Source organism: Callospermophilus lateralis, chromosome 3 (genome assembly GCF_048772815.1).
Source record: "Callospermophilus lateralis isolate mCalLat2 chromosome 3, mCalLat2.hap1, whole genome shotgun sequence".
In the NCBI taxonomy this organism is placed as follows: domain Eukaryota; kingdom Metazoa; phylum Chordata; class Mammalia; order Rodentia; family Sciuridae; genus Callospermophilus; species Callospermophilus lateralis.
In genome coordinates this window covers 64,410,349-64,438,160 of record NC_135307.1, presented here as the reverse complement: position 1 = coordinate 64,438,160, position 27,812 = coordinate 64,410,349, and the positions used below count along the sequence as shown (strand labels likewise).

The following is a 27,812-nucleotide window of genomic DNA, read 5'->3' as shown; positions in this document are numbered from 1 at the left end:
ATACAAATATATAAGGGGAAAAACATTTGCACAACAGTTTCACAAAGCTAGAAAGAATCATGAGCAGTATGAAAAGACAAGGAAAGAAAGGACCACAAACAATTCAGGTCAATTCAACATTAGACAAGGTAATATCTGCAGCTGATGGAATGTCAGACAAAGAGTTCAGGATATACATGCTTCAGATGATCTGGAGTTTCAAGTTAGACATTATTCATCAAATTCAGACAATGAAAAATCATTTTGACAATGAATTAACAAATCCAAGAATCAAAAGATCAACTCTATAGGGAGATAGAGGATATAAAAAACAAACAAACAGAAATCCTGGAAATGCAGGAAACAATATACCAAATTAAAAACTCAAATGAGAGTATTACCAGCAGAGTAGAACACTTGGAAGATAGAACTTCAGACAACGAAGACAAAGTTTTTCAACTTGAAAAGAACATAGACAGCTCAGCAAGAATGTTAAGAAATCATGAGCAGAACATCCAAGAATTATGGGATAACATCAAGAAACCAAACCTAAGAGTTATTGGGATACAAGAGGGTACAGAGGGCCAAACCAAGGGAATGAGCAATCTATTCAATGAAATAATACTAGAAAACTTCCCAGACTTAAAGAATGAAAAAGAAATCCAAATACTAGAAGCCTACAGGACACCGAATATACAAAATCATAAGAGATCCACACCAAGACACATAATAATGAAGATGCCCAACATACAGAATAAGGAGAGAATCTTAAAAGCCACAAGATAGAGGAAGCAGATTACATTTAGGGGTAAACCAATCAGAATAATTGCTGATCTTTCAACACAGACTCTGAAAGCTAGAAGATCCTGGAACAACATATTTCAAATGCTGAAAGAAAAAGGGTTCCAACCAAGAATCATGTATCCAGCTAAATTAAGCTTCAGGATTGAAGATGAAATAAAAATCTTCCACGATAAACAAAAGTTAAAAGAATTTGCAGCTAGAAAACCAACTCTTCAAAACATCCTTGGCAAAACATTACAGGAAGAGGAAATGAAAAATAACAATGAAAACCAACAGCGGGAGGTAGTACAGTAAAGGAAAAACTAAGCATAGAGGAAAAACAAATCATGTTAAGTATCGTACATAACCAAATATGGCTGGAAATACAAACCATATCTCAATAGTAACCCTAAATGTTAATGGCTTAAATGCACCAATCAAAAGACATAGGCTAGTAGAATGGATTAAAAAAAAAGATCCAACAATATGCTGCCTACAGGAGACTCATCTGATAGGAAAAGACATACACAGACTGAAGGTGAAAGGTTGGGAAAAATCATATCACTCATACGGACCCCAGAAGCAAGCAGGGGTGTCCATACTTGTATCAAATAAAATAGACTTCAAGCCAAAGTTAATCAAAAGGGATAAACAAGGACATTACATACTGCTCAAGGGAACCATACACCAACAAGACTTGATGATCATTAATGTATATGCCCCAAAACAATGGTGCAGCTACGTTCATCAAACAAACTCTTCTCAAGTTCAAGAGTCTAATACACCACAACACAATAATCATGGGAGATTTTAACACACCTCTTTCACCAATGGACAGATCTTCCAAACAAAAGTTGAATAAAGAAACCATAGAGCTCAATAATACAATTAATAACTTAGACTTAATTGATATATACAGAATATATCACCCAACATCAAGCAGATACACTTTCTTCTCAGCAGCACATGGATCCTTCTCAAAAATAGGCCATATATTATGTCACAGGGCAAATCTTAGCAATTACAAAGGAGTTGAGATACTACCATGCATTTTATCTGATCATAATGGAATGAAATTGGAAATCAATAATAAAATGAGAAAGGAAAAACCCTACATCACATGAAGATTAAACAATATGCTACTGAATGAACAAAGGGTTACAGAAGACATCAAAGAGGAAATTAAAAAATTCTTAGAGGTAAACAAAAACTGAGACACAACATATCGAAATCTTTGGGACACTATGAAAGCAGTACTAAGAGGAAAATTCATTTCATGGAGTTCATTCCTTAAAAAAAGTAAAAGCCAACAAATAAATGACCTCATACTATACCTCGAAGCCTTAGAAAAAGAAGAACAAATCAGCAGCAAATACAGTAGAAGGCAAGAAATAATTAAAATTAGAGCTGAAATCAATGAAATTGAAACAAAAGAAACAAAAACTGCACTGAGATTCCATCTCACTATAGTCAGAATGACAATTATCAAGAATACAAGTAACAACAAATGTTTGAGGATGTGGGGGAGAAGGTATACTCATATATTGCTTGTGGAACTGCAAATTAGTGCAACCACTCTAGAAAGCAGTATGGAGATTCCTCAGAAAACTTGGAATGGAACCACTATTTGATCCAGCTATCCACTCCTAGGTTTATACCTAAAGGACTAAAAATCAGCATACTACAATGATCTGGCCACATCAATGTTTATAGCAACTCAATTCACAGCAGCTAAGCTATAGAACCAACCTAGGTGTCCTTTAACAGATGAATGAATAAAGAAAATGTGTTATGTATACACATGGACATATTACTCAGCCATAAAAAAAAGAATAACTTTCTGACTTTTGCTGGTAAATTGCTGGATCTGGGGACTATCATGCTAAGTGAAATAAGCCAATCCCTAAAACACAAAGATCAGATTTTTCTCTAATATGTGGAGACTAACCAAATTAAGTGGAGGAGGGTGTGAATTAGAAGGTAATTGGTTTAGACAAAGAGGAATGAAGGAAAGGGAGGGGGATAAGAATAGGAAAGACACTGGAAGGAATCTGATTTAATTTTCCTGTGTACATATATAAATACACCACAATGAATCTCCACATCATATACAACCACAAGACTGGGAAACCTGATTAGAATAAGATGTACTCCATATTTTTTTAAATTCGTCAGAATATACTCTACTGTCATGTATAACTAAAAAAAATAATAATAATAAATATTAAAAAATTAAAAATTAAAAATAAATGTGCATCAAAATTAATCTATTTTCTGAGGGTAGATTTCTAGAAGGGAAATTACTGAATCAATGGATATGAAAATGTTGAAGATTTGGCTTTATTTTTAAAGAACATCGTATTTGGGTTTTTAAAGAAATAATGACACATCATCAGAGCACATCTTTGTTGATTGTATAGCAACCCACATTTATATAATCTCTGCAAAATTACTATGGTTAACTAAACGTAATCTTTTATTTTAAGTACTAGGATGCATCTTTTCTTTCTGTCTCCTATTCCCTAGGACTGAAATCAGGAAATCTGACTGAGCCCATCATAAGTGGTGTCAGACAAGTATTCACACCCATCTTGTTTAAGACTGCTTGCTCACCCCATTGTTAACAATATTCATATTTCCTTTTTTTCTATCAGATGGAATGGGGCGAGTCCTTGCTCAAGATGTATATGCAAAAGACAACCTACCCCCCTTCCCAGCATCAGTAAAAGATGGCTATGCTGTCCGAGGTAAATGTTTTTGTTTACTTGAGTTCATCATATTCATGCTGTATTTTTTTTTCTTTTCATTTTTTTGTCTCAGCCCAGGCAATCAATTACTGTTATGTGTATTTCCCCTGTGATTGTTAGAATAACTTAAATTCACAGATAATCATGCTTATCTACAATTATGAATTTTATGGCACAATCATAATTAAAACTTTTCAATGAAAATATGATAGTTATAAGACAACTCTTGTTTACAAATAATATATAGTGATCAAATAAAAACACAGTTACTATAATTTATTTATTGACCCCTACACATGCCAGACAGAAATCAGTCTTTGTCTAGTGTTCTAAATATTCTCTGTTGAAAATGTCTATACAGTCTCAAGAAAGTGAGCCAATTCTCAACACAGGCATTAAGTGAGATAGTCTGTTCTCTTGCTTCAAACTCAAACATTAGTAAAGGGCTTCATGTAAAGCAAGTATGAGGGAAACCTTTCTCTGAAAGATGCCATATTTCAAAGCTCTGGAGCCCCAGATGGTACTAGCAGCCATGCCCTCAGAGTTGCCTGAGATTGCATAAAGCTTAAAAGCAAATACTAAATAGCACATGCCTACCCAAAATCCAATCTAAGAACCCCAAATGAAAATAAACTAAATTGCTTAGAAACTATTATTGGATTTTTTTGTTTTTGTTTTATTTTTCCATGTACAACATGATATTTTGAAATATGTATACATTGTACAGTGGTTCAATAGAGCTAATCAACATATGCATTACCTAATATACTTATTATTTGTGATACAACACTTAAAATCTACTCAGCAACTTCAAAATAACAATACATCATTATTACATTATTAATTATTGATTCAAGGCTTATAACAAAGAAAACTAAAAAATTTCTTGATTTATCAGCATTGCTTAAAAGTCCAATCATTTATTTATTTTTAACTAAAACATAAAAACTATACTATTATTGGAGTACCATGTAATGTTTCAGTACAGGTATATATTTTATAATACTTCATTAAGGTTAAACATGTCTATTTCCTCATAGGCCAATTCCTTTTTAATGTCAGTTAAATATGTATCTTCTCTTACTTGCTTTTTGGTTTTTTATTTTAACCACATCTATCCTTAAAGTAAATTTTTTCTTGTAATTAGATGTATTCATTAATCTCCTTCATGTTCTATTAGTATTTCTTAGCAGTATCTTTTTATATTGGAAGGCAGTGTAGCAAATGATTAGGCTATGTATGGGCTTTGCCCAAAGTCAGACTTGGGGTTCTAATACTAGAATCATCTATGTAACTTTAACAAAGTCACAAAATTTTTAAGCCTTGATTTTCTCATTTGTAAAATAGTGATAATTATAATAACACTTATTCTGATGAGTTGTTTTGAGGATTAAATAAGACCATAGAAAACCTTATAAAATGCCTGGCACACACACACAAAAAAAACTCAATAATTTTTTAAATGTTTAGTGGTAATAACTATTATTACTATTATTATTATTATTAACATGTTTTCTTAAAAAATCTCTGGAAAAAAGATATTTATCTGAATTTTTACTCTTATAGTCTATGTAAATAAGATAGTGGGAAGATTGGTTTTATATTTTAATTTCCCCTAGTGTACTTTTTCCCAAAAAAATCTATCTTGAATGTGCCTCATTTAGCTTGATATCACTAGATCAGACTACTTCTGAAACTGAGAAAGCCAAAATAAATAACTTCTAATGGCTTTTGTATTTTTTTCCTTTCAAATCAGTTCCTTCTGTAGTATTTGAATACTGTCCAGAAAGAAAATTATTTTATTTTTCCCATAGCTTTATTGATTATTTTTATTTCTTATTCCCCATCTAAATTCAGTTTTGATCTTATAATTTGTGGCCATACAGTATTACTATAAAATGACAATTCTTACTTACAGAGTAAAACAACTATAGCAGATGAAATACTAGAGAAATATACAGTAGAAGAGTGAGAAATAAATTATTTGTGCAGTATTGTTCTCAAAGAGAATGTTATTCTGTAATTTTTAACTGAGGTAACTAAAAGCAACTCAATAAAAAAGAAACCATTGCACTTACCTTTTTTGTTACCCAAAATTTAACCCAGATGAGCCATAAAAGAGCCTTTCTGTTACTATAGAATCCATTAATTTTTTTATATAAAGTTACTATTCAGTATCTTCTTTATTCTTTTGTTTTGGAATGGTGTTATTTTTAGTTATTTCCCCAAAAAGAAAATTTTCAAATGATATTTCACAGTATAAAAAGTCCAAGATATTATCTAACATGCAACTGATTCACATTCTTTCTCATAACATTTTCCTAGTTCTCTAAGATATGAACTTATAACAAAGACATAACATATAACATGATTATTGTGGATTTGGTTAAATCTCAAAGTAGGAATGCTTATTATACATTATAATTGAAGCATCAATAGTCTTTGGTGGACAAAAAGACGTTTTTTTAACAAAGCTGAATTTTTCAGTGTATATTTTGTCTCTAATTCAGGAAGAGAAACTCTGTTAGTAATTAAGATTTTCGTTTATAAGGTAACTGTATTCATTAGTCTCTTCACTGACATACTATCACCCCAGGCAGTGTTTTAGTCCAAAAAAAAAAAAAAAAAAAAAAAGTTGAGGCAATTGTTATGGCTCTCTACCACTTTCTACTTTGTGTACCTCCTTCTCTCCACCTCTGTCTTCCTTTACTCAGTTCCTTTCTCCCCACTTCCTTTATTCTCCCTTTTTTCTTCCCCTTTGCCTTTGCCTTAGGCCTTCCAGTAATAACCAGTGGCACTCGTGAGCATTGCTAACCCTCTAGGTGTAAGAGGTTGCTAACTTGCTCTGGAGCACTAAGCATTAGCCAGTATCCTTCAGAAACATGTGGGATAAAACTCCAAACCAGTTGGAGGATCACTTGCTTTAAGGTATGTGGGTTGAACAGTTAAGATAGTAATAAAGTGACTAAGAAAATTTTTTTAAAAAGATTTTTTAAAAACATAGAAAGAATAGAATGTCAGGAATGCAGTAATCAAGTGATAATGATATAAGTAACAGGAAGATCTACTAAATCTAAAACCATATTCAGGAAGGAGAGAATTTGAAAGATAAAAATAGAAAAAAAAAGAAGATGAAAGTGGCATATTAAGAATTAGAATCACTATAATATTTTTATTCTTCATGTTTTTGAAATTTTATTTCTTCCTTAACACTGATCACACTGATCATCCTCTTGATGCATTTATACCCACTAGTATCAATGTGGGTACCTGTCGTCTCACAGTTTCTTCCTAGATATTAATAAAGGCAAAAATGCCTCTGAATCTCAAGTTTAAATTTATTCAAAAAGTTTAAGTTGAAAGATTTATCCCTTCAGAACTTGTGTTGGCATCATTTAGAGAAAGGGACTATTTTAATAACCCAGGAATTATTATGAAAACCATGTATAACATACAATCCTGAAAGGATATATTAAGAGAAATTCTTGCCGTCTGAGTAAATTTTTAATTTCTCTTTTCTTTTTTACATTCTGGTTTAAAATACTTTAATCAGAAAATCAAAAAGAACATTATGAAACAACCCATTATCTTACTGCTTGGCTATTATTAACAGTTTATGTGTTTAACTGAAATCCATTATGCTAAAGTACACTAAAATTCAATATGAACAGTCCACAACCATTCTGATTTAGAATCAGTTCTTATTCTTGCAGTGATGTTCATGTCTCAGGGTTTCTATTCTATTTGAATCATCTTCCGCCTCATCTGGTTTTTCAACCCATTTGGTAGCCTGTTATGACCTTCCACTGTAGAATACTCAGATGCAAAAGAGGAATATTATTTATGTGATGAATAACTTAGAATAATTAATTTTAGTTATTTCTAGAGAGTTTAAAATACTATATTTGAGGAAATAAATACCTTCTTTCCCAATAGTAACAATAAACAGGCATTTTCCCCTGGAAAAGAATACCAAATATCTCTCTCTTATCCTACTCCCAGCTCCCACTTGTCCATAAGAAAAAACAGTACAATTAAAACTCTAAACAATTTCCCCAATTTAGTTCCCCACGTAATTGCTATATTGACCCTTTCACCCCAGTGTTGTTACCTTCTCTTTTCACATTCCCTGCCCAAACTCTTCCTGTAATCTTGATTTATCAATCTATCATACAGTTGTAGTTTCACAATCAGAGCAGATGAATTGTTAACACTTCTGCCTTCTTCCTCTGTCAAAAATATTTTCTAGGATCTCTGAAAGTTATGTTATTTATAGAAGCCTCAATTTATTCAGTCCTAACATAGAAATGATGAAATTATTTATTATTGAAAATAAATGAATAACTATACAGTATTTCAAGAGGCTTAAGGAGAGATTACATATGGTGCTGGAAAAAGAAATAAAGAATAAATCTATGGCAAATGCTTTGAAGATGACTATTTTCTATACAGTGCCACAATGAATAGTTATCTCCTAGAATCAATTTTATGTCAAATGATATAAATTCTTGAAATAAATATGTGAACAAAAGTAAAAGTGTTGCCAGGCACAGTGGCTCATGCAAGTATTCCCAGCAGCTTGTGAGGCTGAGGCAGGAAGATCACAAGTTCAAAGCCAGCCTCAGCAATTTAGTGAGGCCCTAAGAAACTTAGTGAGATCCTGTCTCTAAACAAAATATAAAAAGGTCTGGGGATGTGGCTTAGTGAATAAGTACCCCTGAGTTCATCCCAGGTGCAAAAAAAAAAAAGGATAAGTGTTTTCTGGACATGAAAAAAGGAGGAAGAAGAGAGCAATTTCAAGATCTAACTTTAAGCTTTATACATTATTTATATGATGCATGTACTATTAGAGTTTGGTTTATGTTGCTTTTATTACTTCCTTTAAATTAAATTCTAAAGTTACAAAGCAGAAAAGAAAACTTATTAGCAGTTATGTCAGAATTAGGAGGAAAAGGAATTTACAGAAATCCTTGGAATCTACCTATCTTTTATTTTTTTTATTTGCTGATGGACCTTTATTTTATTTATTTTTATGTGGTGTTGAGGATCAAACCCAGTGCCCTCACACATGCTAGGCAAGCACTCTACCACTGTGCTATAACCCCAGCCCCATCTATCTTTTCTGATAGCATACAGTGGTTAGTTTTTTTTTTCCAAGCTTTAGGTTCATGTGCCACCAAACCTCCACTTCTGTTCCTTCCCCCCTTAGCTTATAGAATTCATCTTGGAAAATAGAAGCTTTTTTAAAAAGTATTTTAACATATTTTAAAATCAGCTATCATCAAGTTAAATAGGTTGATCATTTTTTTTCTGTGTCTGTAAGAAAATAGGGATGCTTATTGTTCATGTAAAATAAAGTCTTTTGTGGTTGACTAATTTTTATTGTTTTTTTTTTTTTTTTAGTTAGACCTTTTTTGTATTCAATTGATTTTGTAGTTCTCTGCCCCTCAAAAAGGGAAGTCTAAGGACCAGCATCACCTTCTTAATCCCAGACCTTACTAACCAGAATCTGTATTTTAACAAGTTCCCCAGATAATTTGGATGAACATTAAAGTTTAGGAAACATGGTTAAAGGGAAATGATAAAAATAACTCCTGTTGGGAACAAGAACTTTCTATGTTGTTGGTTGACTGAATCTTCCTTAGCCAGCAATATAGAGATACATTTACCACTGGAAAACAAACTATTATTGTAAACTATTATTGCTTGCATCTTTCTAAAAAGAGTTTTTGGTTTAGTTTGGTTTGTTTCAGTTTGGTGGGGTTTTTAAAAATATTTTTTAGTTGTCAACAGCCCTTTAATTTTATTTACTTATATGCGGTGCTGAGAATCAAACCCAGGGCCTCACATATGCTACCACTGAGCCACAATCCCAGCCCAGGTTTGGTGGGTTTTTGTTGTTGATGTTTTGTTTGAGGATTTTTGGTGCTAGTGATTTAACCCAGGGGCACTTTACCCCTGAGCTACACCCCAGTCCCTTGTTTTGTTTTGTGTTTTTTTTTTTAATTTGTGACAGGCTCTCCCTAAGTTTCTTAGGGCCTCGCTAAGTTTCTGAGACTGCCTCGAATTTGCAATCCTCCTGCCTCAGGCTCTCAAGTCACTGGGATTAATGCATATACTTGCCACACTCTCTGGCTGGGCACAAATCACGAGCCTCCACACAGCTTGTAGATTCAAACAGCAATTCTTTATTCCCGATCTCACACCGGCCTTCTACAAACACGTTCTGGGGAAATCCACGTTCTCTGCCCAAATCCACACTTCCACCGGGCTTCTGTCTCCCAAAATATACTGTCTGACCCTAAGAACTCAAGAGGAACTCAGGCAGCTAGATACGCCCTATTCTAAACGGGGAACACCCTAATCTCCTATTACGCTAAACCGGGAGCACCCTAAACACGGATCTGCCCTGGTCCTTGAGCAAGGTCACCTTACATGCAATGTAGCTGCAAAATGTCCTATTTCCACGAGTCCTTCCACTAAAGAAACATGGGGGTATGCTGGCAAGGAAATTGTCATACCTACTTGGCTGATGGCTCCCAGCATCTCCCCCCTTCTGATTAATTAAACAACAAGTAATGTGGCTTAAGGACCGTGCCTGGTAGGTTGTCCAGTTCAACATATGGTTCTTACCCGTCATCGGAAAACTGACCTTTAGGCGTCAGCCTCCTGTCTTAGGTTGATACCACTGCAACTGGATCATACCCGTCACTGACTACCAGTCCAGCATACAGCCATACTTGTGGATAGGTCTATGCACCAGTGGGGGGGTGAGGTTCTTTGCCTCACCTCTGTTGGCCCCCAAATTTGGCCTTGGTGCCAGTGGGGGAGTGAGGTTAATGTGGCTTAAGGACCATGCCTGGTAGGTTGTCCAATTCAACATATGGTCCTTACCCGTCATCGGAAAACTGACCTTTAGGCGTCAGCCTCCTGTCTTAGGTTGATGCCACTGCAATTGGATCATACCCGTCACTGACTACCGGTCCAGCATATAGCCATTGGCCCCCAAATTTTAGACCATCACTAGCAGAAGGGAGGAGGATACAGAAATGCCACGACACCAAGCCAATTGACAGTTCCTTTGGAAAAATTGCATCACTGGTGACACCATCAGCAAAGATATGCCAGCATTACCACAATTAACATGTGGTGCGCTGGCAAGGAAATAAAAATTGCATCACTGGTGACACCATCAGCAAAGATATGCCAGCATTACCACAATTTGCTGCACTAAACGTAGTTACATAGTCCAGGCAAGTTCTGCAAGCGGTTCAAAGTGGAGGAATCTATCAATGTGTCCGTCTCCTCCCAAAGTCCGTTTCCTCCCAAAGTAAGTTGACTCCTTGATTGAGCATACTTGTTGAGTTATATTCATTGGGATGAAGATAGGAATTCTGGCAATGATGCTAAAGAGACATTATCCTGAAAAGAATTATTAAATATAATGAAAAGGAAAGGTGAAAGTAAACAAACAGATCTGTTAACCTCCTTAAAAAACAATCCTTAACAGCTGTTTACCTGATTTAAATTAGTAAACAAGCAGATCTGTTAACCACCTTTAAAAACAATCCTTAACAGCTGTTTACCTAATTTAAATTAAGCCATTTAAATCACGTGAATAAAAAAAATAATAATTTGGATCCATTTTTCATGAGCGCTCCTCATATATGAAATATGGACATACGCACACACAGACATACAACACAAGACACAAAAGTACAACACATAAGACAATAATAAAGGCCTTGTAGCTTTACCTAGGTGAAATCTCCATTGCAATGTTTAAAAACTCCACAGTCAAAAAATAAAACTCAGAAAAACATTAACCTAGGTTTGTATGAGCTCAAAAAATAAAATAGAACCTTATGATGTGGGAAAAATGCAATAATAAAATAGATATTGAAAAAAGCATCCTGGTTAATCACTGTCACAGATGTAAGAATGGCCAAGCTGGAGTTCTGGATATCAGCTGTTATGGATTTGAGTCAAATCATCTTCTTTTCGATCTGTAGAAATCGTTTTAGTTAGTCTTTCTGGAATCCAAATAGGCTGCTGTTCTCCCTGTGGAAACACACAAACAGAGCCCCGACTCCAGACAATCACTGGGTCAGGACCTTTCCATTGTCCTGTTAGAATATCTTTCCAAAGTACTTTAGGCTTATGTACATTTTTTGGATACATATGCCTTTCCGCAGCACTAAGTCCTGATGAATCCAAATTTTAAAAGTTAAGAATAAAAAGCGTTATTTTAAGTTTATCTTTGGGGGATATATATACCCCTTTCCATATACTATCATGCCAGGCCTCTAAAAAGATTCTTAAGATACTATTTATTGGACATTTACACTGTGACTGAACATTTATTTAACATCTATTGTATGACAAAATATAGGGATTCCCCTGAAATGAGTAAGCACATAACTGCAAATACATTTTTGAAGCCATACTTAGAATTATTTTGGAATACCTGGGGAAGTAGGTGACTTAAGGGGAGGGTAATCAGATAAAACTTTATAAAGAAGGTGCCACTTGAGTTGAGTCTTAAAAGCTAAGAGGTCTTTAATCAAGAAACACTGATAAGGCCTGGCATAGTGCACACGCCTGTAATACCAGCAGCTCAGGAGGCAGGCGAGGCAGAGGATCACGAATTCAAAGCCAGCCTCAGCAAAAGCAAGGCACTAAGCAACCCAGTGAGACCCTGTGTCTAAATAAAATACAAAATAGGGCCGGGGATGGGGCTCAGTGGTCAAGTGCTCCTGAATTCAATCCCCCGTACCCCCACCCAAAAGAAGGAAACACAAGGAAAGGATACTGCAAGTAGTAGAAATAGCCTGTCATGGAGCTGAAATATGAGTCATCTTGGTACTCAAGGAACTATAGTACTAGAAGGTAAGAATGCCTAGAGTAAACAGTATAAATTAACCATAGGCTCCTAAACATAATGCTCTCTGTACATAATCGTGGAGCATCTCCCTCTCCCTCATATACACACACCCCTTACCTGCTTAGTTCTTATTCATCCTTCATACTCAAATCAGATATCGTTTTGTCAGGGTGGCTTTCCCTGACCCTCCAGGGTAGCTCAGGTACTTTTATTGTATACTCTGATAAAACCATTTTTTCCCCTTTGGAATGGTTTTCCAAATTTGTACTTATATATTCATGAATGTGATTATTTGATTCATACCTATTTCCCCCCACAAAATCAGTGACTTTATATTAATAGAGTTCTGTTACATTATAAGCCAATAGTATATACCTATGCAAACACACACACACTAATATATATATATATGCAAAAACAGGTTTCATGAAACATTAACCATTCTTACCGGGATGATGAGACTTTTGTTTTGTTTTGTTTTGTTTTTGAAGCAGGGTCTTCTTTGTTGCCCAGGCTGGTGTCAAACTTCTGGGCTCATGTGTTTCTTCTGCTTCACTCTCTAGAGTAGCTGGGACTATGGGCATTGCCAACATGCTCAGCCTATGAGATATATTTTTTTATGTTTTTTAATTAGAAAAATATAGTACTAGAACTATAGTACTAGAAGGTAAGAATGCCTAGAATATACAGTATAAATTGATTTTATTGCCCACCTTCATTTGTGACCCAGAATTTGAAAAACCTTGTAACAGACTGGAACTACATTAAAATAGAAATATAATATCTGATTTTACTCTACATTATTCCCAGACCCTAGTATGACACAGAATAGCAGACAGTAGAAATTTAATGAATAAATAAGAGGATTGAATAAGCAATAAAAGGTGTTACTTTTATAGTATGATTATCCTCATTTTTATCAACAATAAAACTGAAGTTTTAGTAATTTTGCTGAAAGTCCTAAAGCCAATGGCAGAATCATGATTCAGATTCAGTTTTGTTTTAATCTAAAAACATACTAATTCCTCTTGGGCAAGAAGTAAAAAGAGAAAATATCTAGGCTATTTGGAGGGTGGCAAGCTGATAATTATTTCTCTACTAGAGAAACAATTAAAAATAAATTTATTCACACTGGAGGTACAGTTAGTGTGGAATTCTGGAAGATAAATGACGGGTTAATTATTTTCCATAAGAAAAATCATAATTTGCTTTAAAATACTGCAAAAATAAATGGAGAATAGGTTAAACAACATTGATAAGATGTTGTTAATTGTTAAAGAAGTGACTTCTTATCACTATTTAAATAATTTATGTTTAAAAATTATTTTTTAAAAATGGAAATCATGAAAATGACACAATAAAAATAGCATCATAGGCCAGGCACAAGGCACATTCCTATAATCCCAGTAGTTTGAGAAGCTGAGACAGAAGGATCGCAAGTTCAAAGCCAGCCTCAACAAAACCAGCCTCAGCAAAAGCAAGGCACTAAGCAACTTAATGAGACCCTGTCTCTAAATCAGATACAAAATAAGGCTGGGGATGTGGCTCAGTGGTCAAGTACCCCTGAGTTAATCCCTGGTACCAAAGGAAAAAAAAATAGCATCACTCTTATAATATAATAATGAACACCTAAAACATAACAGGATTTCAAGAAAATACAAGAAATCCAAGAATTTATTAACTGAAATAATATCTATAAAGTACATTTAGCAATAGAAAAATCCAATGTTAATTTTTATCCCTATCCCCATCAAGTTAACCAAAGTTATCTGTACAAAACACTTATTATGTATAGTATTTTATTTAAAACTTTAGAAAAAAATTCTACTTTATAGTTATAAGAACAAACAATTTCATGTTTTTAAGACAAATTGCCTTATTATCTATCAGTGTTATTGCAAATACAATTAAAATTTTCATACATAAGGTGTTATGTTTTCTATATATGTACCCCAAACTCTTGCCACACACAGATGACATAGAGGTAAGGTCATGATCATAAAACTCATTAGATAGGCACTTCCTTGCCAGTAGTATTGGTCTGAAGCCCAAATGATATATCAGTAAAACCCTTCTGAGTTTTCCAGGAATATTTTTTCATCCAACCACTACTATACTGTATGTAACAAAGAGAAAAAGATTGGGTGAGAAGTTTTTTCCACCCAATTCTGGAAATGTCTTTTCCAATTTAAAAATAAATAGCCAGGGTTGGGAGTTTGGGTCAGTATTAGAATGTTTGCTAGCATGAGCAAAGCTCAGGGTTTACTCTGCAGCACTATCATAAATAAATAAATGTGCAGTGGAAAATGTGATTCAGTACCGCCTGTGTATTCTGGTTCAGAAGTAACATAATTTCTGATGCATAATTTTTAAAAATACTGTGCTAGGAATTAAGAGCTGAATGTTAGTATTACATCTACCACTGACCAGAATTTATTTTAGGTACTTAAATCTTTTCTGTCTGAATTCCTTCATTTTGTAAGTGATTTCCTTCAGCTGTAGAATGAAGAAAGGAACATATATTCATCCTACTTCACTTGGTTATTATGAAGACAAGAATAGTAGATAAATAATAAATTATAACAGACACTTGTTTGGCAGTATGTATAAACGTGGCTGTATAATCAACGTGATCCTGCAGTCTGTACATGGGGGAATAATAAGAATTCATATCCCATTTGAAACAAATGTATGATATATGATATGTCAAGATCAATGTAATGTTTTGAGCAACCAATAAATTTCTGATGTTTAAAATAAAAATAAAAATAAATTTATAGAAAAATGGAAAAGTATGATATGTTAAGTGTTAAGATTCACATAGATATCCATTAGTATGCACATACCTATCACAAATACATGCACATGGATAAGGTGGTATTCAGGACTGCCCCTCAAGCATTTTCCAGTCCTGTGATTGATTCTTTATTTAGAATAATAACCTACAAGAACCTCCTATTGGAAGCCCACAAGTATGGAAATTGAGGTGACAGGAAGAATCTCCTGTGACACCAAGAAAAGACACAAGTAGGACCACTTCTATTGGTATTTGGGAGTTGAAGACTTAAAAAATCAAACCAGTAAGAACAAAGCCATTATCTAGTCTAGGAAAACAGAAATATATCCCACTTTACTGAAACTTTATCACATAATCTGAGTGAAATTTTAGAATCCCAAATCTAGGTTATTGTTCCTTGGTATAGGTCCATACTGATGTTTATTTTTGACTCTGTTCCATCTCTCAGCTGCTGATGGCCCCGGAGATCGTTTCATCATTGGGGAATCCCAAGCTGGTGAACAGGTAAGATTTATAGACCTGAAAAACACTAGTGATTTCAGCTTCATGAGTTTTGGGGCTCTAATTCTAAACTCCTATGAGCATTGTGAAAGATCTTAGAGAAGGATTACTCAAAAGACTATCAAAGAGTTGAAAGAATGGTAACCTGGAAAACCAAAATAAGTCTCTCTTAGAGAATCCTCTAGCCCTGTGATTGAGTGATTCTTTCTTCCTGTAAAAATACTGATTTTTCTGGTTAGAACTGGATCTCCTCAATGCATGGATGCTATAATAAGGAAACTAGGGTCACTATTATTGGCATCATCTTTCTGTGTGTTTCCTTAACCTCTCCTATTGTTGATACATATGAAAGCACATGTTAAGCCAAGGAAGAAATAGTTTTTGCAAACTGCCACCTTTTTAAAAAATATGTCTGTATATTTTTTCCATTTGTATTTTTATACAGCGCTTATGAGTGCTTTATATTAGTGGTTGAGTATCCTAGCCTAGGAGAGGAAGCTAAGTGGTCTATTGCTGAGCCACAACCTCAGCTAAGCCTGGTACTATAGTTATAAGACTTTTGACATGTTGCACACAGCTGACTATAGTCTCTATGACCATTTTGCAAATGAAAGAATAGCTAGGCTTGATTCTTTTTTATAAATGACTTACCTTGTGACGCTCAATTTATTTTACTTCTTGGTACCTATTTCCATCATCTAAAGAAATCATTTTTATAATAAGTCCACAGAGCAGGAATTATTCAAGGAATACTTGCCTAATCTTTAGTTAAATCCATCCATCATTTATCAAGGACACTATGTGTGTGTATACCTGCTGCTAGGTTCTGGAGATAAGAATACATTAATACATAATTGCTATTCTTATTATGAATAGACCATATACAACTAAATGTAAGAGAATATATTAAGTGTTAAGGTAATGGTATCACTCAAGTTCAATGGACCACAAAACGGAAGTTGAGCACTTCAGCATAATCAGGGTAGAGAGATGGAATTAGAACCTTATTAGAGTTCTGCAAAAGCAGAAATGAGAAAGGGGGATTCTAGGCAGAGAGAACAACATGAATCAATGATCCAGAGGTGAATTTAAAAAATAGTTACATGGGATGCTTATGAAACTGCAAATTATTTGTAGTAGCCATAACAGCAGATTAGGGGCCTTCTGAACCTCTTAAACCTTATTAAACTAGTAGTTAAGACCGCCACCTATGCTAGAGACCTAGAAGAAAAGAACTATAAAACTGCTTATAAGTTCTTATAAAACTTTTACAAGAAAAAAATCAAAACTCTACTCAAAGTGTGTTTCTCCTTAAATTATCTATAATGCCCTTTATCTATAATCAATGTGTCACACATACTTTATAGCAAATTCAGAGAACTTGCAAGAGCCAAACTGCTCACCTACTGAAAGTACTTAAACTTGACCATTGGAATGCCATATATACAATGAGGCAGTGATTTTATAAAATGATTTCTTGATGTACTAAAATACTTGACCTTAAATCACTTATAGTTTGTGCTCATTGATTAGCACAATTGTGTTTATAAAGTACTATCTTTAAACAAAGCTCAAAAAATCAAACTCAGTACTTTCATTAAGGAAAAGTCATATTTCAACCATTTTTACATTTATACAAAGCATATAAAAATAAGGAGAGAATAACTGCTAACCTTAATAATCATTGGGAAATATTGCATATATTGCTGGAATGCACCATTTTAACTGACTTCATTCAATTGCTGTTTATATTGTCTACCTAAGTGAATATATAAATGTTTTTTATATATCCAGTATCTTTAAAATGGGGTTAATATATGTCATCCGGTAGGAATCCTTGACCTACCATTTAGAATTGCTGATCTAAGAGAAAAGCCAATGTTTTTATTCTTAATCACAGAAAAAACATAAGAGTTGTTTTAAGCCAAGAATAAAGAAAATTAGAGGCCAAAACACAATAAAACTTTAAGAAAATTTCCAGAATACAGCACGTTGACTCTGACTACTTTGAGGCAAAGATATAGGCTAACAAAGTTCAGTTTCAGCAGCAACTACCCTGAAATCCACTTCAGAATTCAATTTCCACCAAGAGTTTCTTTAGGCCTATTTTAAATGCCATTTTTCCAAATCCTCAGAAGATAATTTGGCAGTAATCCCTCTTCTAAAAAAAGCACATATTATATGAAAATTTTAAATGCTTTTTCATCAAAAAAAATACTGTACCGCAAAATAGTTATGTATAGTGGATTAAGAGATGCCCCAAACAATATGTGGTATCTGGAATTGAAGAACATAATTTTTTAAAAATGATGGGCCCTCAACTTTTCATTTTAAATTCTATGCATTATTTTGGTGGAAAAATTACATTAAAATATAATAATTGTGAATAATCCTAGAATGTCTTTTGTTCAAATAAAGAATAAAAGGAGCTAAGTTACATAACTTAATGCCAGATCTGATCCCAAGCAGCTCTTTTTCCAAGACTGTGAGAGAAAAACAGGGAGAAAAATGGAGTTGTAAGCCAAGAAACCAGGCACATACTTAATGCAATTGTGATAATAAGATATTGAGTATTCATTCAATCTAGAAATATTTGATTATCTATTATGTGCTAGACACTTATAAGCCTTGGGATGATAAAGCAATATGTCTGGAAAAGGGGAGGTTAAAGAAGATTAATGCAGGAACTATTTCCAAAATATGGATAAGGATAAGGGAACCCAGCAAAGGGAAGTAAGCACCTTGGTGTTAACAGCAGTAAGGTTCTTTTACCACCTCGAGATCTGAAAGAGTAAAGTGAAATAGTGGTATCTGAACTTCCAGAGATTCATAGCTGTGGAACAGGACCACCCAAAGGGGCTGTGGCTCTCACTGAGTAGAGGTGCCCTAATCATTACCAAACTATAGCCCAGCAGGAAAAGTACAAAGGAAATGAAAACTCTGCTTGTCTCTCTCTTCTACCCTCTAATCTCTTGTTAGCCTCTCCCATTGGCTGAATCTAGACAGATGCCAAAGCGATGTGAACCTGGTTAAAACAATCCATCAAGTTCAGCCCTTTTGACCACAGCAGAAGTTATAAGATGATGTGATCAGGAGAGGCAAACAGAAAGTGAAAGAAATCTCTACCTTTATAGATTTTATGTTCTAAAATATATAATACATTTAATACTATACCTAGCATAAACAATGAGTTCAATAAACACTAGTAATTGGTGGCATAGTTTATGACAATAATATTATAGAGAGGTTTTTAAAGCTTTTCTAGCAAATAAATATCTAATTTTACTTTGATTGTACTTTCAGTGGTGAGGTGGGGTATTTTTCTTTAATCAATCCCTAAGTGGTATGTGTGTGAGTGAGAGAGACAGAAAGAGAGGGAGAAGGAGAGGTTTGTGCATGTGTTAAAAACACATTACATTAAAAGTCCTGTTTAACCATTTTTAAGCATATAGTTCAATAGTGATAAGTATATTCTTGTTATAACGACTTAACATTTTAAATACTTATTAAACAGATGTCTTTAAAAAGATATCTTTTAAATTAATATTGTCTGAGGATTTTCTTTTAGGGAAAATTTGAAGCATTCATTTTTCCAAATCTGACCTAAATCATAGCCTCAGACAAGTGATTTTCCTAAAGTCTGATCAAGTCTATCAGGTGAATCATACAGAAATATGCTTTTCTTCATGCAGTGAGAAGTTAGCAGGGCAGGTCCTATCTCTTATACCAACCAAATGAGAACTCTTATTTTTAAATTTAAAAAATAATGTTTAATACAGATCATTACAAACACTGGGTCATTTTTAAATGATGTTATTACTTTTGTCAGATGTTTAGTATTAATTAAGTGAACTAATATATTTTAGAAAGTTTTCTAGACCAATAATTAAAATGCTTTTCTGACTTGCCTTTATTTAGCCAGGAAGTTTAGATAATAAAGTACTGCATTTGTCAAACATGAAAAGTTTATGACATTACAAAGGTGCTGGGATTTCAGAATTGTTCATATCATATGGCCTACTTTTTTTTCTTACAGATTGTCAAATCACTTACATTAAGAAGGTTCACATTATTGAATGAGAAACAATAGTGGCAAATATGACAGTTCTTCAAGAGGAGAACAGGGTGCAAAGAAAGATATCTAATAGTTTTTACCTTAAAGTATCTATAAAGTCAGCTTGGGTATGAGCGAACCTAATTGTAGATAAGATCTATTACATTGGCCCAAAATGAATAACACTATAAGACTTTTTTTCATGGTTTGTATCTGAAAATGTTACATTCCCTGCATATTTTCCTTTGCAACAGCAAGATAATCAACAGTCTATTTCATATTTGTATTTCCAGCCAACTCAGACAGTAATGCCAGGACAAGTTATGAGAGTTACAACAGGTGCTCCAATCCCCTGCGGTGCTGATGCAGTAGTGCAAGTGGAAGATACTGAACTTATCAGGGAATCAGATGATGTACGTAACCACCAGGTCTTACCATGTTACTGTTCCTAAGGCAATATAAGAAGTCACACCCATTTTCTGCAATGTTGATGAGGTTAATCTAGTTTGAGGGGTTATGTAATGTTTGGGTCTCCAATAAATAAGAAATTGCTTTAACATTCAAAAATCAATCTTTTGTCATAGGAGGGTTCTTTTATGCTATTGTTATAGCTAAATTTGAAACATGAGTAACCGAAGAAGATTCACGTGCAAACAAGGAAAAGAAAATGACTCGTGATAAAAATAATGATTTTAACAGTTGATGTGCCTTGTAGCTCAGAAGGGTGTCATTGAAACCAGCTTTTGTAAAATGTGAGTGATGGAGTTCATGAAATCAGAATTTAATAAGGAAGAATTCAACTAGGAACCCTTGGGCAAGTTCTTGAATATTACACTAAGCCAAACATTTCAACCAAATGACCCATTTCTCCTTTGATTTTCTTCAGTTCAGGAAAAAGTTATACTATCAAAAAGACAGCCTAGAAATATTAAATATATATTAGTTTCAAATACCCCCAACCCATTTTCTCAAATAAAGGATGCTTGGATGTTTTGTGTTCTAAGCAGGCCTTTTTCTCACTAAAATTAGTGGCAATTATTGAAGCCAAATTATCAGCCACTAATACAGGTAGGGAAGATTCAAGTGAGGTTTTAATGATTGGCAATCTTACTTGTTTTGTGAAGAAGTTTAAGATATCTTATTTTTTAAGCAGAGGTTAAAAATAGATATATATATCCTCCTAGATTGGTGAGATAGTAAAATTCAGTCTTGCTGAGAGCCATTTTTCTGGAGATTTTCTTTTTAATCACCTTTCCACATGCACAGCTTATAAAATTCAACTCCTGGCATACACATCACAGTGCCTGCTGTTAAAGCTGTCCACACAGGGATTTATTTGCATCAGGGAAGCCAGCAGACCATTGAAACCCAGGACACATGCATCGTTAGACTGCCAGATGACAGGACATAGTTTCAATATCACGATATTATTCACAGCCAATAAATATAAAATCAATGATCACTATTAGTTTATAGAAATCTACTCTCAGGCAAACTTTAAGTCCTTCACTGAAATTTCTGCAGATGTTTGGGAACCTCAACATGGTTTGAATTGGCGATTCATGGGAACTGAAGAGGGAGAGATTTCCTTTATGCATCTTCATTTTACGTATTAGGGTAGGCATATATCATATACATACACATATATGTATGTATATACATATATATACACACATATTTACATATTCACTCCTTGAAAATGCTACTCACAAGTAAGATTCAATATTTGAATTGATATATTTTTAGAAGCATGAAAATTATAGAGAATGTTTATTTATTTATTGACACCAAACTACTACATTTTTAGGAACCTATATTAGAAATTCTTAGTATTTTCAAAGAGTTAGCAGATTGTTTTGTGTTTCTCTGTAATTATACATATTCTGGGTCTATCTGATGACAAAAGTCAGAGAAACTTAATTCTACAGAAATTTTGTTAGATTTTTCTATTTGAAATTATAAGACCTGCTTTTATTATAGGGTACTGAAGAACTTGAAGTGCGAATTCTGGTGCAGGCTCGACCAGGCCAAGATATCAGGTAAATTCATTATATACAGAATATATAGCCAACTTTCATTTCTACACGATCATAAACTCAGGAGAGCATATAACTATTACATATCCATAGCTATAGCAAGTAGCCATAATTGCTATAGCTATGGATTTATAATAGTTTGCTTTCAAGCTTTAACAAGAAGCAAAATGAATTGTCTGAATTCTATATCCAACATCTTCCCTGCCTACTTTTTAATGAAGATGATACAGGTGAATGAAATAATCAAAACCAACATGAGAAGGTAAAGTCATCATAAGCATACATAATCCACAGTTAATTCTACCCCTAGATAATCCATAAATATTCAACCCCACCCCTGGGTTATCTAGAAATTTGTAGTAACACAGATAATCCCAGACCTGGGTATTCACATAATTGTCTGATAGCACATCCTCCACTAACTACCCTTAAAAATGAAATAATCAAGGGCTGGGGTTGTGGCTCAGCGGTAGAGCGCTCACCTAGCATGTGTGAGGCCCTGGGTTAGATTGTCAGCACCACATAAAAATAAATAAATAAGTAAGTAATTGTATCCAACTACAACTAAAAAATAAAAAATATTTTAAAAAATGAAATAATCAAAACAGGCACAGTGGCACATGCCCATAATTCCAGCAACTTGGGAGGTTGAGGCAGGAAGATCACAAGTTCAAGGCCACCCTCAGCAACTTAGCAAGACCCTCTGCAACTTAACTGAGACCTCTGTCACCTCAGATCAAGACCAACTTAAGTGGTCAATTACTTCTATCACTATAACCTCTTTGTGTAGTCTCATCACAAAGTTAAACATCTATCTAGCTCTATTAATGCCATTAGATATTTTTATATAAATCTTTGCCTTATACCAGAGAAAGTTTGCAATTGACATTTTTAACAATAGTATATTACAAAGCAATCTGTAAAATAATTTTCATAAATGAAGTAAAATTTCTGTTTAGCAGAAATAGATAAAAATCTTATTTCTGTCTTCTGTTGTGTGTCTAACTTTTAAAATTAAAAAAGCATACAGTTTTTAGAATCTGTTCATTTTTTTTCCTGCCTCATTTCTGGATATTTTGTCCCCTAAGATTCTTTCTTCTTTGACACTAAAGTTTCCCTCTGAGATGAGAAAATTTTATTCTTAGTCATACTACTTATGGATCTGTTTTGATTTTTCAGACCCATCGGCCATGATATTAAAAGAGGGGAATGCGTTTTGGCCAAAGGAACCCACATGGGCCCTTCAGAGATTGGTCTTCTAGCAACTGTAGGTGTCACAGAAGTTGAAGTTAATAAATTTCCAGTGGTTGCAGTCATGTCAACAGGAAATGAGGTAAAAAAAATTATTTTTATATATATATATATATGTGTGTGTGTGTATTTTATTTATATATATATATATAATATATTTATTTTATTTATATACATATTTTTTATATTATGGGAGGGTTTTCAAGGCCATTTCTGACACCTGTCCTGTGTTATAAATAGAACACTGTAGATCATGTATCTTACCAGTGACATCACATTCTGGTAAGAGGGAAATAAGAAGTTGGCCTTAGGATAATTTGGGTAAAGATAAGAAGAAAGCACTAGTAATTACAGGTTAAGAAATATTTCCTTCCATTTATTAGAATGAAATATTGCAACCAATGGCATTTCCACATATTCAGTACACATAAACAAAGAATGTTAGCTGCAAGCTATAGATACCAAACTGTGCATACTCAGTACTTAAGTCTATTAAGACAATGACTTGTGTCTATCCTTTTACTGAAATGATAGGCTACCTCTGTGTGGGAAATAAATCAATGAATTAGAATACTGTGGCTAACCGGTTTTCTTGTTAAAGTTCCATGTAATCTTTGATCACCAATAGGAGTTTGATTATACTGTTTATTTGTTTTTCTCTATTGATAGCATCTCTAGCAGCATGCTTCTCATAATGGACCAAAATTTTAAAATCGCTAACTTTATTCTGAAAGTAGCCCTTTATTACAATTATTTTTAAATTCTTGAAGTCATGGAAATGAAAATTTTTCAGGTCTCTCTATGACCCTTATAGTTCTTTTGGTTAGGGCAAAAGAAAGAATACAATCTTTGATTTTACTAATGGAGACCTAAATCAACATTCCAAATTTGATTATTCCCCAAATAGTTGCACTAGTTATTCCCTAAAACTATTGATTGATCCAAAATAAACATTGTTTTCATTTTAATCTGTATAGTTTTGACTTTGATCTCTAAAATCAACTAGCACTATATTTAACATAACATATATTTAACAGAAAGAATTTTGCTTCTAAATTCTGCAATCTCTGGTTCCATATTGCTCGACATTTCTCCCCCAGTCTTATTCAAAATTAGCTATTATTATGACTCTCCATGACCATGTAGTTTAGTTCAATAAATGTTTACTGGATACTTTTATACCAGGCACTACACTGGAAATTGGTGATTAAAGAGATAAATAAAGCATAGTGTAGTCTCTTCTGAATGCTTGAGATCCTCAGATACCCAGAAAACAATAACAGGAAAAAAAATGTATTTATTTTTGGGGAGACCAAAAAAGTTTTGCACTTATTTATTAATGTGATAAGACTACATAATTTTGCTAGTCACAGTGCAAGCTCCCCTAAAGTATTGGTCTTGATTTCCCTTGATATGTATGATCTACTTCTCAAATCCAATGTGATATATTGGTGAGCAGGACAATTGCTTAAGGCAACATAAGAACATTTTACAAGTTGTCTAAGTAACCAGGTATCATGGTACAACATCTGTAATTTCAGCTATTCAGGAGTTTGAGGCAGGAGGATCACAAGTTCAAGGCCAGCCTCTACAACTTAGTGAGATGTTGGCTCAAGATTTAAAAAAACAAACAAACAAAAAAAAAACATTAGGAATGTACCTCAGAGGTGTAACCCTCTTTGTTTCAAAAGCTAAGAGAAAAAAGCTGTGCATTTTTGGAACCTGCCCAATATACTGTAAATGTATAACCTTGTTGAGAATGAAGAATTATTTCAAAATTAGGGAGATAAACTTATCAATTCTAATACAGAGTATCCTATTTAGATATTTATTGATTTCAACAAACTATACATATTGAAAGTTTTCCAAGGAATCTTCATACTGCTTTCCATATTGGTTGCATCAATTTGCAGTCCTAAGAGCAACCTATGAGTATGTCTTTTTCCCTGCATCCTTGCCAACACTTACTGTTCTTTGTATTCTTTATTTTTAATATTTATTTTTTAGAAGTAGTTGGACACAATACCTTTATTTATTTATTTTATGTGGCACTGAGGAGCAAACCCAGGGCCTCGCACATGCTAGACGAGCGCTGTACCACTGAACCACAATCCCAGCCCTCTTTGTATTCTTAATAGCTGCCATTCTGACTGTAGTGAGATGATATCTTAGAGTAGTTTTGATATACATTTCTCTGATTGCTAGCGATGATGAACATTTTTTCATATATTTGTTGATTGATTGTATATCCTCTTCTGAGAAGTTCTGTTCAGTTGCTTGGCCCATTTATTGATTGGGTTATTTGTTTGGGGGAGTTCTTTATACACCCTAGAGATTAGGGTATATAAAGGCTTTTTGAATTCTTTATATACCCTAGAGATTAGTGCTCTATCTGATGTGTGAGGGGTAAAAATTTGCTCCCAAGATGTAGGCTCTCTATTCACCTCACTGATTATTTATTTTGCTGAGAAGAACCTTTTTAGTTTGAGTCCATCTCATTTATTAATTCTTGATTTTAATTCTTGTGTTATAGGACTCTTATTAAGGAAATTGGGACCTAATCTGACATGATAGAGATTTGGGCCTACTTTTTCTTCAATTAGGCACAAGGTTTCTGGTTTAATTCCTAGGTCCTTGATCCACTTTGAGTTGAATTTTGTGCATGGTGAGAGATAGGAGTTTAATTTTATTTTGTTGCATATGGATTTCCAGGTTTCACAGCATCATTTGTTGAAGAGGCTATCTTTTCTCCAATATAAGTTTTTGGCACCTTTGTCTAATATAACACAATTGTAATTTTGTGGGTTAGTCTCAGTGTCCTCTTTGCTGTACCACTGGTCTACAGGTCTGTTTTGGTGTCAATACCATGCTGTTTTTGTTACTATTGCTCTGCACTATAGTTTAAGGTCTGGTATAGTGGTGCCACCTGCTTTACTCTTCTTGCTAAGGATTGCTTTAGCTATTCTGGGTCTCTTATTTTTCCAGATGAATTTCATGATTGCTTTTTCTATTTCTGTGAGGAATGCCATTGGGATTTTGATTGGAATTGCATTAAATCTGTATATTGCTTTTGGTAGTATGGTTATTTTGATAATATTAATTCCGCCTATCCACGAGCAAGGTAGATCTTTCCATCTTCTACGATCTTCTTTGATTTCTTTCATTAGGGTTCTGTAGTTTTCATTGTATAGGTCTTTCACCTTTTTCATTAAGTTGATTCCCAAGGTGTTTTTTTGGTTTTTTGGTTTTGTTTTGTTTTTTTGTTTTGTTTTTTTAGGCTCTTGTAAATGGGATAGTTTTCCTCATTTCTCTGTCAGAGGATTTGTCACTGATTAGAAATGCCTTTGATTTATGGGTGTTGATTTTATAAATCCTGCTACTTTGCCTAATTCATTTACTAGTTCTAGGAGTTTTCTGGTAGAAATTTTGAGTCTTCTAGGTATAGAATCATATCATCATCAACTGGTGTTAATTGGAGTTCTTTTCCTATCTGTATCTCTTTAATTTCTTTTGTCTAATTGCTCTGGCCAGTGTTTCAAGAACTATGTTAAATGGAAGTGGTGAAAGAGGGTATCCCTGACTTGTCCCAGTTTTTAGAGGGAATGCCTTCAATTTTTCTTCATTTAGAATGATGTTGGCCTGAGGTTTAGCATAGATAGCCTTTACGATGCCTAGATATGTTCCTGTTACCCTTAGATTTTCTAGTGTTTTGAACATGACAGGGTGCTGTATTTTGTCAAATGCTCTTTCTGCATCTATTGAGATGATCATATGATTCTTATCTTTAAGTCTATTGATGTGATGAATTACATTTATTGGTTTCCATATGTTGGACCAATCTTGCATCCCTGGGATGAACCCATTTGATCATGCTGCGCTCTCTTTTTGATGTTTTTATATTTGATTTGCCAGAATTTTATTGAGAATTTTTACATCTATGTTCATTAGAGATATTGGTCTGATGTTTTCTTTCTTTGTTGTGCCTTTACCTGGTTTTGGAATCAGGGTGATATTGGCCTCATAAAATGAGTTTGGAAATGCTCCCTCTTTTTCTATTTCACGAAATAATTTCACAAAATAATTTATAGAGTACTGGTATTAGTTCTTCTTTGTAGGTCTTATAGAATTCAACTGTGTATCCATCTAGTCCTGGGCTTTTCTTTTCTTGGTTGCTAGGCTTCTGTTGGCATCTTCTATTTCCTTACTTGAAATTGATCTGTTTAAATTGTATATATCATCCTGATTCAATTTGGGCGACTCATATGCCTCTAGAAATTTGTCAATCTCTTCAATATTCTCTATTTTATTGGAGTACAAGTTTTCAAAATAATTTTTAATTATCTTCTGCATTTCTGTTGTGATATTACCTTTTTCATCATATATGTTAATAATTTGAGTTTTCTCTCTCCTCTCTTCATATTGTAGCTAAGTGTCTGTCAATTTCATTTATTTCTTCAAAGAACCAGCTTTTTGTTTTGTCAGTTTTTCAATTGTTTATTTTGTTTCAATTTCATTGATTTCTGCTATGAGTTTAATTATTTCCTGTTTTCTACTGCTTTAGGTATTGATTTGTTCTTCTTTTTCTAGGGCTTTGAGATGTAATGTTAGGTCATTCCTTTGTTGATTTTTTTCATCTTTTAAGGAATGAACTCCATGCAATGAACTTTCCTCTTTGTACTGCCTTCATAATGTCCCAAAGATTTCGATATGTTGTGTCAGTGTTCTCATTTGCCCCTAAGAATTTTTTAATCTCCTCCTTGATGTCTTTTGCAACCCATTG

The 27,812-nt window shown here is 33.8% G+C and overlaps 1 protein-coding gene across 5 annotated transcripts in view; it reads left to right on the top strand.

Moving 5' to 3' along the window:
- The window catches only part of Gphn (gephyrin), a 598,126-nt gene that overhangs the window by 507,285 nt on the left and 63,029 nt on the right, over positions 1–27,812 (top strand). For all 5 annotated transcript variants that reach the window (XM_076850343.2, XM_076850346.1, XM_076850344.1 and 2 more), the window contains 5 exons: positions 3,417–3,509; positions 15,639–15,694; positions 20,039–20,158; positions 21,726–21,784; positions 22,961–23,114. In XM_076850343.2, coding sequence (XP_076706458.1) covers positions 3,417–3,509; positions 15,639–15,694; positions 20,039–20,158; positions 21,726–21,784; positions 22,961–23,114 — 482 coding nt within the window. The remainder of the gene's footprint in view (positions 1–3,416; positions 3,510–15,638; positions 15,695–20,038; positions 20,159–21,725; positions 21,785–22,960; positions 23,115–27,812) is intronic.